Raw genomic sequence first — 17,720 nt, forward strand, 5'->3', positions numbered from 1 at the left:
TGACTATCTCTGATAAAAAACATTAATTAACGAAAATCAGTTCTGGTCAGCAGAGAAAGGAATAAATTCGGAAGACATGACTGTGTTGAAGGTCAGAAGTGTATTTGCAAAAATAATATTCATTGTAATGCCTAACTGCTGGGAAGGGTTCCTAGCAAGGTTAAGTGAAAGAAACCCCACTGGCTATTTTGTCTGTTTAAAATAGAGTTCTATGACGTAATTTTGTTATTTATTAATTAATTTTTAGCAGAATTAATAACATAAAAATGGGCTGTGCCCGTTTCATGAAGAATAACGATCGATCTTACCCTTGATTTAACAGGCCTGTCAATTTCTTGGTATTGTTTGATATGAAAGGAGGGTATGATTGTTTTGTATTAGTTTAAGTATTTCCTAGCCTCTCTTAGCCACATGGTTGGCTACAAAAGACACAGAGTATACCTTAGGATAAACTGGCATGAGTGCGCCGACCCCAAGTTTTCAACATTTCAGGATTGTTTCTGGACGGAGGTCGGGTGAAAAACGAAATTACGTTTACATGACTTTGTCGAAATTCGTCGTGTGACAAGAATGAGTGTATAGATGACTAGGGGAAGCTTACTTATTTGTGTCTTCTAGTTATCCATCATATACCCTAGGCCCTGCATAACGAAATTCAACAATATTCAATATCCAAAGCAATATCCTCACTACAATAGGCTCCCAAAACAGAACTCCGACCCCACATAATCGCAAATTGACACGAAAGCTTCATTCCATGAAGCATTTCTCTCATATTTGATCATCTTCTACTCTTCCCTTGAAAACTCATTATAATACCAAATCTAATCACCATGGAATTCACCATATCCCGTCCAGCTCACATTGGGCGCCACATTCCTTTTTTAAAGGAATTTTTATTTATTATGACGGATAAAATTGTATTTCTAGGGTTAAAACATTTATACATTGTGAAGTGTTTTGAGGTAGTCGCAGGGTAAAAAAGGTACTTATAACGAGAACAAAATATGGTAAAATACGGTTACACTCGCCAATTATTACCATATTTCTTACCAAGGTCGAGGAAACATTACTAAATATACAACATATCACTCATTCTGTTTGGGTGAGACACGGACTTTTTAAAAATCACCATTATTTGCTGTTAGAAAATAACCACAATTCCTACTTTTTCATCTGTGTTTCTATATTTGTCGCTTATTTATTGTTATACAATATTATAAATGATCATCAATGAATTTCTCAATATTTTATGATTTAGGATATATTTATTGATAGCCAAACTAACTTAATGCATATAAAACGTACGAGCATTGCAGAACAGCTACTACCCAGCAAACACAAAACGTTTTCGACATAGAAAATCACTTGAGCGGTGAGGTAAAGTGAAGATTTCAAAATTTCGTAATTTCGTGTAAAGGCCATTTTTGAAAATAGCGAAATAGCGCTATTATCACTTGAGTGGTGAGGTAAAGTGAAAATTTCAAAATTTCGCAATTTTGTGTAAAGACCATTTTCCCCTTACTGATTTTTTTCTAAGTCTAAAAAAGACACTAACAATAGCGAAAATAGCACTATTTTGATAATAGCAGTGCTAATATTGCAATTATGTGCACAAATAAATGACAAATTAGCGCAATTGCAAGTAATATAAGAAAGAGTGCTATTATCGCTATTATCACTTATAGCGCCTTTCTCAAAAAGGGGTCGCTCACTAGCGTTTAACCTGATTTATATTTTCTGATATAGTGAATCACTGATCGTAGTGCCCATGTGCCAATAATTATATATAGGCCTAATCATGACAATGGTATATCAAGTACAATACATACCAAAGAGAATCCGTAAAAGAAGTAACACACGGGCATCCTACAAACAATAAATTTCAATCGTTTCCATCTCCTGCAGTACATGTACCTATGCATGAAATGAGTTCAATGTCCGGGGTTCAATGTTAATATGAAGTAAATTTAGATAAAGAAATGTTCACTTGTCTCAATATAATATCCCAGTGAGTTTATCTTTACTGATTATCTCCACTATTAATGTTTTGTGCTATCAGGGTAGATAATAGAGGGTGTCTCGGAAAGAACTGTATCGTCGGAAACTGATTTTTTGTTGATATTTTAATGCTCTGCATGCTAGCCATGCGCTTCAATGGAAAAAGTTTTAAAATATTTTCTCAAAATATCAAGAGCTATCTTATAAGAACTACTGAATCAATACTAGGCTTGTTTGTACTCATTTTAATGCATTTTTCATGCTGATTCCAAATATGGTCATGAAAATTTACATTTCTGAAATTTTTGAATTTTAAATTTTTTTTTTGAAACTTGTCGTCTGCAGTCGACACCCGCGTGAAGAGAGTTAACGTATTAAAGCAAACGTAACTAAATAACCGATGTGGTCGAGGAATATATCTGCTATCACATACTTTTTTAATTTTGACAATTTACCGCTCCATTTTTGAAATAAAAGAATTTTACGAAATTACCTCATTTTCAACCCGTTCCACGGAGTCAAATATCTATGACAATAGACGCCTCATGCGCTATGATGATGCGCAGTGATTAGCACTCCGAATTTGAATCCGTGGAAAGGTTTGAAAATGAGGTCGTTTCGTAAAATTCTTATATTTCAAGAACGGTGTGGTCGATTGTCAAAATTCAAAAAGTAGCCTATGTGATAGCTGATTTATTCCTCAACCACAACAGTTATTTAGTTTTGTTTAGTTGTGACGTTCAATTACCCAAACAATTAAGTTTCCGACGATACAGTTCTTTCAGAGACACCCTGTATAATCCTATGCCTATACCCACTGACCACAGGAGACAACAATGTATTCCCATGATACATTGCAGGAAATTGAGCAAGATTACGCATAGACCTTGCTATTCTATAACCCTTCTCCAGACGGGTGTAGACTGCATTCGACAAGTCTCAAATTTTCTTTCAGAATTCAATAATTGTACATTTTTATGACCATATTTGGAATCACCATGAAAAATGAATTAAAATGAGTACAAACAAGCTCACTATTGGTTCAGAGAGTCGTGAGACTTTTTCCATGCTAATCAAAGGGAAGAAAAATGTCTGCATATTGTGCACAACGTACATGTAAGCTCATTTAGCCGTAAGTGTCTCATGCACTTATCCCAATAATATTTACCCTACACCATGACCCGACATTTAACATGTTTAAACGGTTTCTGGCAACCTTTTCTAACCTTTTGCAATGATGTCCAAAACTTTTTGTATTTACTGTGTATGCACTGTTTATACAGAATCTGATATAACAAAATGTGTATGATGGGAAATAATGATTCTCATCTGCGGACTATATTATGCAATATGCATTGTACTTTGGACCCGTGTTTGCGTTGGATGAAATCATCATCTTGACCATAAATAATGATAACCGACAACCCAGTTGACCATGTTTACTCCAACTTTCCTAGGTGTCATCCTGGACTCATTTTTTCCGCCCTTGCCAGCTGAAACATTGGTACAAATGTAGGATAAGAGTCTATATAAGGCTGCGATCACATCGTAGTTTTATACTTGTGTTATCTAGAAAGGAAAACGATCATATGCCTTAGTCGTTTTTCTTGGTTGAAATTGAAAAACGAAAAACTTCGATGTTAGATTCTTTGGTGTTGTACACTGTCATTATTCTTTTGTCTACGTGTAACAGGTGATAGAATGCAGTTTAAAATACCCTCCAAGACTGCATCATTTCACATTTTAGGTGAGATGGTGCCGGCGGCGGGGACCCAACTTTGGCAGCCATTGAGGTGTAGGAATGCATGCAACTGGATTCGTCTATAGGCCAGTTTGTCAGTTTTAAAACTGGACCTTCGTCTATTGCTTGTAAATTTACTTCTTGAGGTCACACTGGATTCAGGTAGTGCATCTATTACAAAAACAAATTTACCACAATATGGTTCACTTTTGAAATTATGATTATTTTTCCAAATGTAAGGATACTTTTTGGCGCAGTATAGTTTACTTCGTGGCTCAAGTTTGCCCTCACCTGCATATGTACTGCTCTCCCCATCATTTGGACCATCTCTTTAACAAGGTCAATGTCACTCAGACCCTATGATCATGATAATAACACATGTTATAGGGGATATTTAAATTTGCAGTAGAGGTCATTTTAGTATACATATGTTTGCTGCCATGTCTCCTCTACCAGGCATCCATCTGCCAACATCTACAACACTGGCTAAATTTGATTCCTCCATCTCCATTGCATTGTTCTCATTGCACATCATTATTCAGTTTTGTGAATAAAATAATATTATACTCCATCGTAAATTTCAAGTCTTAGCTTCCAGTTCTTTGTTATGCATCATCATCAATAGGTTTTTATATTATAACGGTTTCATCAACATCGTTTTAATTTTAGAAATGTTCAAATCAACGCGTGTACAACTGGACGGCTGTCAATGCAAACTTGCAGATATAATAAATTCCCATATTGTGCCTTTTTATCCAAGTGGGGCATTCAGTATTCATATTCATCATGTTCATACTGATTACGTGGGTTTATTCTCTAAATTTGATTCCATTTGGCTGAGTATTACTAGATATTTAGTCAACATATTTCAATATTAATGATTTGCCATTTTTTAATTAACCCTAGAACTACGAAGGGGGTTGTACCACCCCAAGATGTTTTACCCGTCATAAAAAAAAACCGCACGCGTTTACGTCCAAGCGACCTAAGCTAATCGTGTTCGTAGATACATCCTTTGCGCTCATTTTGGTGATAAAATTGTCAATCCAGCACCTTACCCGGGGGAAGGACCGGCCATCAAAAATGACCATATTGAAATTATTTCAAGAGCTGACTTTTTACTTATTAGTTAGGTGAAAATAGTCATTTCCTTTTATATTTAGCAGAAAATTCGGTGAAAATCGCATTTTTGTAGAATCTTTAGCCGAAAATCAATTTTGCATATACTTTTGTACATATGTGGGGAATGTTTGTACTTATTTTGGTATCGCTGGATAGAGGAGACCCATAGCGATATATTAGTACAAAATATAACAGTATATGACGTTATAATTGAAAACTAGGGGGGTCGCAACAACCCCCTATTCCAGGGGCTTTTTTGCTTCTTGATTTATTTATTTTATTTATTTATTTTTCTTTCATTTTTCTTTTTTTGCTCCTCGATTTATTTTTATTCTGGTCTCTGTAAGTGTTGTCCACCTACCTCTGCTCTATAAAGTATATCCAATCGCCAGTGGTCCTGCTTGTCATGATTTAAGGAAGGGATGTGAGTCATGTACGGTGTACCATCTCCGCCAATTTCCTTTTTTAATTCCCCTTTTTTTTTTATTTCCCCTTTTTTTTTAATTTCCTCTTTTTTTTTTAATTTCCCTTTTTTTTTTTAATTTCCACTTTTTTTTTAATTTCCCTTTTTTTTTTTAATTTCCACTTTTTTTTAATTTCCCTTTTTTTAAATTTCCTCTTTTTTTTTAATTTCCCTTTTTTTTTAATTTCCCCTTTTTTTTAATTCCCCCTTTTATTTTCTCACAAAGCAGAATCTTGGCCGAGACACATACTCAATAGTTGTCCAAGAATTTGCTCACACTGTAGTCTTTACGTGTGACAGACCATGGATATAGTATATGGACAGACCCACTGTGTAGAAGTCAGTGGTCAGACCATGTGTGTGTAGGCTATTATTTACACCACTGATATAGCCTGTGCCGGAGCCTGTGTGCTAGGGCCGTAGACTTATTTCAAGTCACGGGAAAACCATAAGAATACTAGTATATAAATCGCAGTGGTTTTATCCCGGCCCGTGAGGGGGGGTAATTTTCCCAAGGCGTGCCAAAAAATTGCTTGCTTCCCTTCTCGGCCTGCCAAAAAATCTTCGCCCCCCTCCTTTGCACATGCCAAATGTTTTAAAATTGCCATTAAAATTGCCATGTAAAGGGACGGCATATTCGTACTATTTAATAGAGCTATTTTATGACTATTAGGCCTATGTGACTATTTTTGCATTTTTCTCACAAACTAATAAGACACTGGTAAGGAACTGCATTGGCTTCCTGTGTTCCAATGAATTGTTGTTTAACTTATGTTGATTGTATATAAATGTAATAATGATAGGCCTATTGCTCCGTCATATTTATCTGAACTTCTTTCAAATTATGTTCCCACTCGCAGGCCTACTCTTCGATCTGGAAACATGCAACTTCTTCAAGAAACAAAATAAGAGCACATGAGTCATTTGAAATTGCAGCTCCACGTCATGGAATGAATTGCCTATATATTTTAGAACTGCTAAAAATGTAACTATGTTTAAAAAGATGTTAAAAACTCATCTTATGTCGGGGTTTGCTCAGGGAAATTTGAAAATGCCACCAAATAGTGAAAAACTGTATAAAATGTCTAACTTTTGTGTTGATTTGTAAAATAAAACAAAGAAAAGTGATTATTTAGCAGTAATCAACCATTAAACAATCAATTCTAGCATTAATTTTAGGCCTACGATCCAAGATTCTGGCCATAGGCCTAGTGCTTTACAGTGGACACGGAAAATCACGGAATCGTCCAATTTGCAAGACGGATTTTAGATTGTGTAACACCATGAACACGGAGAAATCGTGGCTTTAGCTATAGGCCGAATAAAGACTTATAGGCAGTGGAAGGGTCTAAATATTTAATATATTATTAACAATTATTATTCTAATCTAATTCAAATTAGGCCTTCTTTAATATAAGCCTCGTGATCACTCTATTGGATTCGGATTGTTTTACTAGGTTTGGATTTAATTTTTGTCTTCACTATAGGCCAAGATATAAAAAAATAGAAAGCTATGCGAGCGCTATCCATGTTGGACAGCTGTGTTCAAATATAAAGTACGGACGAAGCCTTGACTAAGGCTAATGCTCCCCGCGGTATACTAACATGAATCCACTAGCTGCAACATTATACGCACATCAAAAAAAATATCGGGGAAATTTAAAAAAAAAGGGGAAATTAAAAAAAAAAAGGGGAAATTAAAAAAAGAGAAATTATTTCGCAAAAAAAAATCGAGGTCAACCAAGGTCAAAGGTCATTACGGAGGGGTCAAATTTCAAACTTTGTCAGAGCGGGCTCGTATTTGGTGGGTGGAATCCTTGATACGAGGGGCATATATTCCCGAAATAAAATTGAGGTCAAGCGAGGTCAAAGGTCATTATGGAGGGGTCAAATTTCAAACTTTGTCCGATCGGGCTCAAACTTGGTGGGTGGAATCCTTGATATGAGGGGAACACGTAAAACTTAAAATCGAGGTCATCCGAGGTCAAAGGTCATCCAGGAGCTACATTTTAAACTTAATCCCTAAGCTTCCCTGGGTGGGCGCTTTATATTGGGGCATGGGCGCTTATTGGAATGAATACGGTTGTTATCAATGAATTTATTAAATGAAAACGATTAAATAAAGAAATAAATATAAATAAAATAAATCATTAATTGATCAATAAATAAATAAATAAAAGAATTCATTGATTGATAAATAAACACATAAATAAGCAAATAATCAATTACCGGTAATTGTTTAATAAATACATAAATAAACAAATAAATCAAGGCAGAGAATTTTATTTCAATTTTATAATTATATACGCCAAAATATTTTCTGAATTTAGTCAAAATTAACACTCTATTGATGGTAAAAATTTTATGTAAATTTTACGTAGGTCCTAGACTATGCCATAGTCGATTTTGATAAATAAAACATGTTATTAATCATGATGAAAGCATTCAGTTGAACTCGAAATTATACTGATATTTATTACATCAAAATACTAGTATAAAATGGTTATGAAAAAGTTTATATAATTATAATAGTGACAGTAAAGGTAAAGTAAAGTATACGTATATAGGCTTATATTATTGAATGCAACATCATGTCATTATATAAGCACTTCAATAACTGGAAGAAACTTTGGGGGACCTACGTGTAATTATCCTATAAATTGCGAAAATCCAGACCGTGTATGCACGAAAAATGGCAGGTTCTATAATGTGAACCACATGTATATACCCGGTATCCCAGGATATAGGAGTATTTTAGCACGTGCAGCCGGTGCGGCCATACGGCCTAGCGAGTTCAAATCGATAATGCATGTATAATAATTGCCCATTTATCATGTTTATTATTGTCGGATTTCTCAACAATTGAGCGCTATTAATACACATTAATGTTTTTAACAAATAAAATTCCAAAATATGGTACATTTTCTCCCGCATTTTCTGCCTTTGCTTGTCACGTGGTAGGCCTATGTTTGAAGTTGCGACCATATGTTCAAATAATTTTCAAAGGCATAACAATATGACAAGTGGCCGACTGGTCTAAGGCGCTAAGCCCACAGAGTATCCAAAGCCCTGCGCCGTGAGTTCGAACCCCGCCTCTGCCAAACTTTATTTTACTTGGGAAAATTAAAAAAAAAGGTGAAATTAAAAAAAAAAAAGGTGAAATTCAAAAAAAAAAAATGTGAAATTCAAAAAAAAAAAAGGTGAAATTCAAAGAAAAAAGGTGAAATTCAAAAAAAAAGGGAAATTAAAAAAAAAGGAAATTAAAAAAAAAAAAGGGAAATTAAAAAAAAGGGGAAATAAAAAAAAAGGGAAATTAAAAAAAAAGGGGAAATTAAAAAAAAAAGGGGTAAAAAAAAAAAAAAAGGGAAATTCAAAAAAAAAAAGGGAAAAATTAAAAAAAAAAAAAAAAATTAAAAAAAAAAAGAAGGAAGAAAAAAAAAAAAAAAAAATAAAAAAAAAAAAAAGGAAATTAAAAAAAAAAGGGAATTAAAAAAAAAGTGGAAATTAAAAAAAGGGAAATTAAAAAGGAAATTGGCGGAGATGGTACACCGTAGTCATGTGACTACAATAATAGAGAAAATTGCAGATCCCAATTTTCATCACTTAACCGCTCTCAACTACAAGAAGTTCTCAATCTATTACAGGCTCCGTTAGTGATCTTTGAGGCAGCCAGATCATGACAAGCAGGACCACTGGCGATTGGATACACTTTATAGAGCAGAGGTAGGTGGACAGCACTTACAGAGATCAGAATAAAATAAATAAATCGAAAAAAAAAAAAAAGAAAAATGAAATAAATAAATAAATAAAATAATCAAGAAACAAAAAATACTATCCTAGCGCCCTAACGCCTCGAACCGAGGCTAGGGCTGTATTAACGTGGCTCCTGGCACGTTTGTGCAGTGAGATTTAAAATCCGTGCAGTAAGAATTAAATTCCGTGCATAAAATATTTTTATCTCATTCAACAAACTCAGTAAATAGGGACGACTTAATAGCGCTTTCCGTATGGTCCCTGGTAGATCGTCAGCCCCCTTACCTTAAGTTGTAGATAGTAGAAACTATAAATTTCTTTAATCCTTGATTCAAAGACTGATAGCTTGATATGCATTTTACAGTAATCCAAGCATTTTTCATTTTTGACACCTGTATTATGTATGTATTTGCCTCCCCTCTCCTAGAGTTAGCCCTAATAATTTAACTCATAGTGCAGTTATGCTGCACAGCAAACATGATTAGACCTTTGCAGTACTTAAACCTGGTTAACAGGAAATTACTCCAGCAAAATCAATCGACATATTATTAGAGCAACATATTATTAGAGTGTGCCAACGATTTATTTCCTTGATTGTAGATTCATTCCGTAACGAACACATGTGATCTTACGCGACTTAATATAAAGGCGGATGTTTTGCGGTACAAGTTGAGGAAATAGAATATAATTATTTATATATTTCTTTTTGAGCACAAACAAACAGCGTGTACTGTACCTCAAAATATACAATGCAAAGAAATAAAATGGATAATAATTCAGGGCTCTCTTTGTATTCAGCTAATATATTTATTTCCGTTTTGAGCGCTGACACAATTATTGGAAAATTTTGCTATTTTCAATAATTATTCATAAGATTGTACTTGTCAATGTCTAGTTTCTGAAATTCGGTGACTTGTGTGAGGCACGTGTAGGCACGAGTAGAGGAAGAAGAAGGAACTGACAGAGTAATTTACCGTAAGTGAAGGATTTGACTTCACCGAATCTTGGCGCCTTGTGTGTTTAGTTTATTAACATAAATCACTAACTTCTTTTCTTTTACTTTCTCTGTTCTTCTTACTTAATCACTTTAATCCCTTCCTTCCCTTCTCACTCTCCTTCTCTATCACTTTTTCTTTATCTTGATTTTTTTCTCTTTTCTTATGTTTATTTTTCTCTGCCTCAACGCTCACCTCTCACTTACCGTTTCCCCTGCCCTCTCGTCCTCTCATCCTCCTTAAGGCGCACTATTTGATTTCCAGTGCGAGGCATGGGAGGTATTTTTTTAAACTTCGCCCACTATTGTACAATGGCCATATTGTAAGAAAGGATGGTGGAGTTGAGAAGCAGATTCTTCAGGGAGCTGTGGAGGGCCATCGTGGAAGTGGACGTCCATCAACATCTTGGACAAACGATGTGAAGAACGTTTCTTCACACGGAATGTGTGGTGCAACACGTTTGGCTTTTGATAGAAGTAGATGGCGTACTCTTGTGGACGTTGTGGTGAAGACCACAACAGCGCAATTCTGCGCCATCTGACCCAGCGAGAGAAATTGGTTATTGGGTTGTTGTTTTTTTGGTCTGAGGTTGAGCAATTTTATTTTGCTCAGATGGCGAGACAACTTTTTTCAGCCCCCTCCCCTTGATATCAAATGGGGAGCCCTTGGGGTACATTAAAACATGGTATCCACCTTGAAATACAAGTGGCCCCGGGGCTCACACGATAACATTTCCTCCATCTTGAAGTTTAGTAGTATGATAATCATATATTCGCATACCTCCACATTTTTCATGTCTTTTTGGTAACAGTACTCTATAAAACTAATACGAACGATGACAAGGATGCGTAATACAACGGCACAATTACGAGGTTTCCTCAATGGCTTCTCTCTCCCCCCTCTCTCAATGGATGGACATGACCCCCCCCCCCCCGGGGGGCGGGGGTTCAGTCCCATTGTGGCCTGTACACCATCCGCGATAATAAAAACACGGAAAAGGGGTAGTTTTTCGTGGGTAGACACGATACACGCGTATCGTGTTTAAGGTGTCAAAAACATGACTGAAAAATTGGGGGAAAAAATATAGCAAAATTGCAATTGCTAATACGCGGAAATTAAATTTAGGGTATGAAATTTGATTAGGGTGTGAAAATAGGCGCGTGTTACCTGTTTAGGGTATCGTTTTAGCCAAGGGTTAAATTCTTGTTTAGGGTGCTTTTCAAAAGTTGATTATTGCGGATGGTGTGCAGGCCACAATGGGAGTGACCCCCCCCCCCCCGGGGGATTTTTCAGTGTTCTACTTTTGTCAATGTAACTTTCCGTTTTCTTGTGGCCTTTCGTGTTTTGCCCGTTTTACAATGTTTTGTCCGTTTTACAAGAAGTTTATTAAATAAAGATATATTACAAACTATGCGCACTTTTTACACGTTTATTTTATTGAAACCAACAACAGACACACATTTTCGTTTATATCTTATTCACTTTTTTTGCAATTATTTCAATTTTATTGATGAAATCCTGCATTCCATTTTCAACCTCCGATTCCGTGAAATTCGTCCGTTTTCCGTATCACGGAAAATTTATCATGATGGATTTACATGATGGGATGACGGGCTCAATAAAGCGTATTAAATTCCATAGATTCATTAATTTGACATCTTCAAGGAAAATGTTATATAAGGCCTAAAAAATTGTTTGATTAGCGCAACCCGACCGACCCTAAAAATAGGCCCGACCCAAGACTTTTTTTCTTATATTTTTGCAAAAAAAATGTAAAAAAATTGAAATTAAATCTTTTTTAAAGTGTTTTTTTTAATTGCCGACCGACCCACCCTAATTTTTTTTTATGTTACACCAATCAAACAATTTTATTTTTTAGGCCTAAGCTACCACGTTGACGTTCAATGAATGTGCGTTTTTAAAAGCTATTTATGGTTATGGTTTAAGCTTAGATGGTTTAAGCTTATGGTTATGGTTTAAGCTTAGATCAGGGCTTGCAAAGCTTCTGATAAAAAAGTAAATGCTGAAAAAAATGTCACTCCTCCATGCTACTCCAATACATCGTATATCATAATGAAGACATAATATACTGCGCCCAGAAAGTATCCTTACACTTGAAAAAAAAAACCTAATTTTAAAACTAAACCATAATTATTTGGATAAATTAATTTTTTTTAATAGATGCACAATCTAACTTGCACATTATGACACCCCATTGAATCCAATGTGACCTCCACAAGTAAAGTTACAAGAATTTGTTTAGACGAAGGTCCAGTTTTAAAAGTGACAAACTGCCTTATACACGCCTGATCGGAGCATGTGACGACAATGTACAATAACGGTGGTCACACAAGATATTAATGGGATCAAAAGAACTTAAACAAAAGGAACTAGAGAAAACTGAAACAAAAGAACTGAAAAATAAAATAAAAAGTTGTAAAAAGTACAGAGAAGAAAAAATTAAATAAAAACTTACTGATTTAAATAAAGCTTGACTGAAGAAACTTTGTTGTCTTTTTGTTGCGCTTGTTGGAATCTTTTCGCCTTGTACAGGCCAGTTTGTCACTTTTAAAACGGGACCTTCGTCCAATCAAATGCTTGTAACTTTACTTCTGGAGGTCACATTGGATTAAATGGGGTGTCATAATGTGCAAGATTAAATAGTGCGTCTATTTAAAAAACTAATTTACCCAAATATGGTTTAATTTTAAAATTAGGATATTTTTATAAGGATACTTTCTGGGCGCAGTAAACTTTAATGGCCGTATCTAAATGATTTCTTTGCTATTCAGCATGTTCAGTTATTCATGTGTTACTTTTGATTTAAATTTAACATCAATTGGTGGAGGTAATTGTAACATTTCTCCATCTATTTCTACTTCAAAAGAATAACCAAATAATAAGAAATCGAGCTTATAGCGTTCATAAAGCCCTTCTAATAGGTCCCGTGGCAAGTCTTTGTAATGCTCAACAAGCGTATCTGTGTGCGAGCTGTTTGTAGCTGCACTCCCTTCAGAAGTAGGAAATTCCACCAAACAATCTGCTCCGACTGACGTCAAAATATATCTGGCGTCCTCTTCCAGAGTCTCAAAATGTCCTATGACGTCATAGTCTACGTCACACGGTGAAACAATTTTATAGTTCTCCTTCCAATGAGGGTCTGAAAATGAATTTGTATCAACTAGGTATTGAGCAAAATCCCGAAAATTAGGGATTCCATCAGGTTTTGTTCTCTGATATTTTTTCTGAATACGTTTTCGGAGAAGATCATAGAAACCTCTGTGAACGTGTTCTTCGGTTGCATCTGGACCAACTTTGCAATGATACGCTGATAGCAACCTTGAAAATGGATGGCGCGTGAACATAAATGTCGTAAAATTGCTCAAGATGAAAGATCTATCGGAATGTTTGTAATTTTCAAGTCTAGGAACGGTTATTTTGGTTAGATCTATGGTCTCTGATTGGCCAAATTGTGACGTTGAATTAGCAACACCGTTTAGCACCAATAACACACGGTCCCAGCTTGTTCCGGCTATTTTTGCCGTTTGGGCGTAAAGTAGATGGTAGTTTTCAAGTAGAAAGGCAACTTCTGGCGTTTTCTTCATTTTGGTAGCAGAAAATTGATCAAATCCTAAATATTGATGACAAGCTTGTTGTAGTAAATGACGTCGTTGGTGTTGTATTTTCTGTTGACGTTGTATGAATGTATTTTCGGGAGGACTTGTCGGGTAGCACGGGTAGTTGGCATTCTGAAAGTAGTAAGAAGTATGAAGATTACCGTATTAGTACACTCTTAGTATTGTTATACACAATCCCGGTGCACAACCCACACAAACACCCCCCCACCTGCAAACAATACAAGGATTTGAAATACTAGTAAAATGTCCCTGTATCATACTACAATGTGTTGTGATCAAGCAAAATCAGTTTGAAGTCGGACATTTTCAATTTTCAGTTTTTTACATGATGGTGTAAAGCATTTGCAAAGCTGCATTTTGCAAAAAACGCAGTTGAAATGAACATTTAGTTCCAAAGCTATGAACAGTTTTTCCAAAACAATAGCAACCAAAGAAATTATTGTCTTTGTTTGCTATAATTGAAAATCAATATATCCGACTTTCGACTGATTTGCTTGATCACATCACAAATGGTAACCTAATTGCAAGTAATGTCCGTTTTCCAGACTAAGGGTGTCCTCTTACATTAAGCATTCTTAAGGGGGTACTACACCCATGTGGTAAATTTGTGACTATTTTTGCATTTTTCTCAAAAAATAATTACACACTGGTAACAAAAGTTATGTATATTATTGGAGCAAGGAATCCAAGTACTCCACTGAAATTTCAGTGACTCAAGACAAGCGGTTCAGTATATATGATAGGAAACGAGGTACATCCTAGCGGTACCTTATTTCTGATCATAAATAACAGACTGGTTGTCTTGGGTCACTGAAATTCCAGTGTAGTAATTGGATTCCTTGCCCCTATAATATACATAACTTTTGTTACCACTGTGTTATTAGTTTTTGAGAAAATGCAAAAATAGACGCAAATTTATCGAGGGGTGTAGTACCCCTTAAAGGTCTAAATCGGTAACATGAGTAGATTTATTTCATCTTGAAGGCATCGATAGTCTGGCAATTATATATACCATGGATCCGATCCCTTAAAGCCATATAATAACATTTCTGTAAAACTAGATCAGTATTTATTTTCCATAAAATGTTAGCTTTTACTGTCAGATATGTCCCTTTAATTTTGAGCCGAACAAGTGAGGTAAAGCATAGAAAATTGAATTTACTACTAGCGCCCATGCATGTTACTCCCGCGGTTGTAATACGGTACGATCCTCGGGGTGTGTGTGTATCCCACACGCCGTGTACGTACAGTGCAGTGCATACGTGTTCGACTAATATTTCCATCGTAATATTAATACTAATATTTCCATCGCCGGTTCCATCACTTTATTCAAAATCTCGGATTTTGACAAAACTACGGCACCTAAAGTCTTGATTTTTGCAGAGTATCTTTATGAACAAAAGTACATTACAATCGTGTAAAACCCAGAATTTAAAGGTTTTTTGAGGGCGTTCTACTCAGCAAATGTTATAATATGGCTTTAGGCTATGATTATGTTGACATGACTTTTACCCACGTTCGACCAACATTTAAATTTAAGCCCTGTTTAAGCGGCCATTTTTGTTTGATGCAAATTAGCATATTTCCCTATTTCCTTTTTTATAATTGTTTGATTTTGTTGGGGGGGGGGGTCTTTTAAGTTTTATCGTTATAGCAAAAACACTGATTTACAATTTTACCTAAGTCAAACCATAGACTCTGAACTATTGCCAAACAGACATTCTGAAAAAAAAAAACCAGTTTTATAAAACATCATACAAAACCAGACAAAAACAAAAACGATGAAACCTGTAAAATTCATCGTTTCTTACCTGATACTCCCGTTTATCCACTACAAGATCCCTTGGCAAGTTATATCTGTGAATAGAACAAAAACGTTACTTGTTAAAACAAGTAATTTTTGTGCTGTGGGTATGATTCCCGCCATACACTCTTAAAACGATCTACTCATTTTTGAACAGACACTTGTCAGATTTGACAAGGGAAACTATTCAGATGGAGAAGTTATAGACCCTAAATTACTTGTTATTCAAGGTTGGAACCGGAGAAACACTGCTGCTAAAGAAAAAAATAAAGTTAAAAATGCTAAGGTGGTTTTTTTTCAAAGCTGGATAAAGTTGTACATTTTAATTACTGATGCTTCTACAGCCTGTCTCAAAAAAAATTGTGCAACTGAAAAGCGCCCTCTTTGGCAATTGGAAAATAATGTTGTGACATAATGCGTACATCAACGTCACGGGCGCAGTCTTAGCTCTCAAATGCCGTTTGTTCTGTTCAATTTGCTTGTTCCAATTTTGAGATATGTTTATTTAACAACGAAAGGGTAAAATCACAATATTATTGTGCCACTTTTATTAGGGAAGAGAGCTGTACGTGTAAATCAATGATAGCTGATGTTGATGCGTCTAATGCACTCCCCCTTTCGAGGCGCATGAATTAGACGCATCAACACCAGCACGCGGGCGTTATTTTGTCTAATATCTCTCCAAACAGGTAATACGCGTTCATTAACCTATAACATGTATAAGTGCGCAATCTTTGTATGTATTTTAAAATGTGACGGTCTTAAGTGACTAAGAGAACAGTATTTTCCATGATATTTTTACAGCTGAATGTGATATACGTATTTATCATTTAATCTCTTTTAAGTGAAAAAAGAGAATCATCAGTCCTGCATCATGATATAACATTAAAAACAGTCAAAAACATTTTGTTTTGTGTAATTGATGTATTCTTTTGATTTCCCGAAGGGACTCTTGATAAACTTGATGCTATCACTGTTACATGTAAAGCCCTCTTCCCTAGTAAATGTGGCACAATTGTGATTTTACCCTTTCGTCTGTAACTAAACATATCTCGAGAATAAAACAAGCAAATTGAACAGACCAAACGGCATTTAAGAGCTAAGACTACGCCCTTGACATTGATGTAAGCATTATGTCACAACGGTATTTTCTAATTGCCAGAGAGGGCGCTTTTTACTTGCACAATTTTTTTTGAGACAGGTTGTAGTGAACAGCTAGCAATGCATGCTAATTCAATATATCCCTATCTGTTCAATAGAAGCAAAAGTATAATTAAAATGTACAACTTTATTCAGCTTTGAAAAAAACACCTCAGCATTTGTATTTATTTATTTATTTAAGCGACCGTTTAAACAAAACAAGCAAACAAACAAACAATATATTGATTAGGTTTATCTCTACGTAAGCCTATATACATGAATTACATATTATACTACGTTTTCATACCTTGACTTAACTGCAGTCCAAGCGTGGTTGAAAATAGCTCCCGTGTGAGATGAATAGACAGCTACCATGTCGAGTGCATCAGGAAAAACCAGTGGTTCCACAATGACAGCATAGGTAACGAATACCACAACAGAACAGCAGAAGGCAGCTATGAGTGTACGACGAGTGCAGGGCATGGTCTACGATAAAGTCAGTGCCTTTTCTGGCAGAAATTTCGATGCCTAGAGGAAAATGCAATGAATATTCTGTGAACGATCAAGATTTGAATGTTGCCAGAAAAACTAAAAAATCCCCGAGATTCTTGATCCTTGATTTGCTGCTGGTATTTTGAAAATTTGACGATAATTTGATAAAAAAAAGGGACAGAAAAATAAATACCAATGTTCAGGACTTCAAAATAATTTCTATTCAAAATGGTGCACAATTTGCTAAAATTCGGGGAAAATTAAGAATTGTGTTTGCTAAAAAAACAGTTATAATTGTAATAACTACATTTGTTTTCAAACTGTCAAAGCGCCCTTCTTTTAAACCAGAATTATGAAATTTGCTTCCCATACATAACTAAACATATCATAAAAACAGCCCGTTTTCAGCTCAGTTTACCCGAATCTGTCGCACATCACAGTTCTCACTTTTCTACAAAGAATTCTTGAAGGCAAAACATATAAACATAATAATAACGCCATCTATTTTCTGAGAAAGAAAACTTGCCGAAATTAATACTTTTGTGAAACCTTTTTCCAGATTTGTGAATCA

The 17,720-nt window shown here is 35.3% G+C and overlaps 1 protein-coding gene across 2 annotated transcripts in view; it reads right to left on the minus strand.

Moving 5' to 3' along the window:
- Positions 1-17,720, minus strand: part of LOC140166053 (carbohydrate sulfotransferase 10-like) — a 32,395-nt gene that overhangs the window by 6,367 nt on the left and 8,308 nt on the right. The window contains exons 2-4 of one of the 2 annotated variants that reach the window (XM_072189430.1): positions 16,965-17,185; positions 15,525-15,570; positions 12,581-13,824 (exon numbers count right to left, since the gene is read on the minus strand). The exons of the other annotated variant lie outside the window; for it this stretch is intronic. Coding sequence (XP_072045531.1) covers positions 12,877-13,824; positions 15,525-15,570; positions 16,965-17,140 — 1,170 coding nt within the window. The 5' untranslated portion in view covers positions 17,141-17,185 and the 3' untranslated portion in view covers positions 12,581-12,876. Of the gene's footprint in view, positions 1-12,580; positions 13,825-15,524; positions 15,571-16,964; positions 17,186-17,720 lie in introns of those variants that run through there. 2 annotated transcript variants of the gene reach the window in all.

The sequence above is a fragment of the Amphiura filiformis genome, chromosome 12 (genome assembly GCF_039555335.1).
Source record: "Amphiura filiformis chromosome 12, Afil_fr2py, whole genome shotgun sequence".
In the NCBI taxonomy this organism is placed as follows: Eukaryota; Metazoa; Echinodermata; class Ophiuroidea; order Amphilepidida; family Amphiuridae; genus Amphiura; species Amphiura filiformis.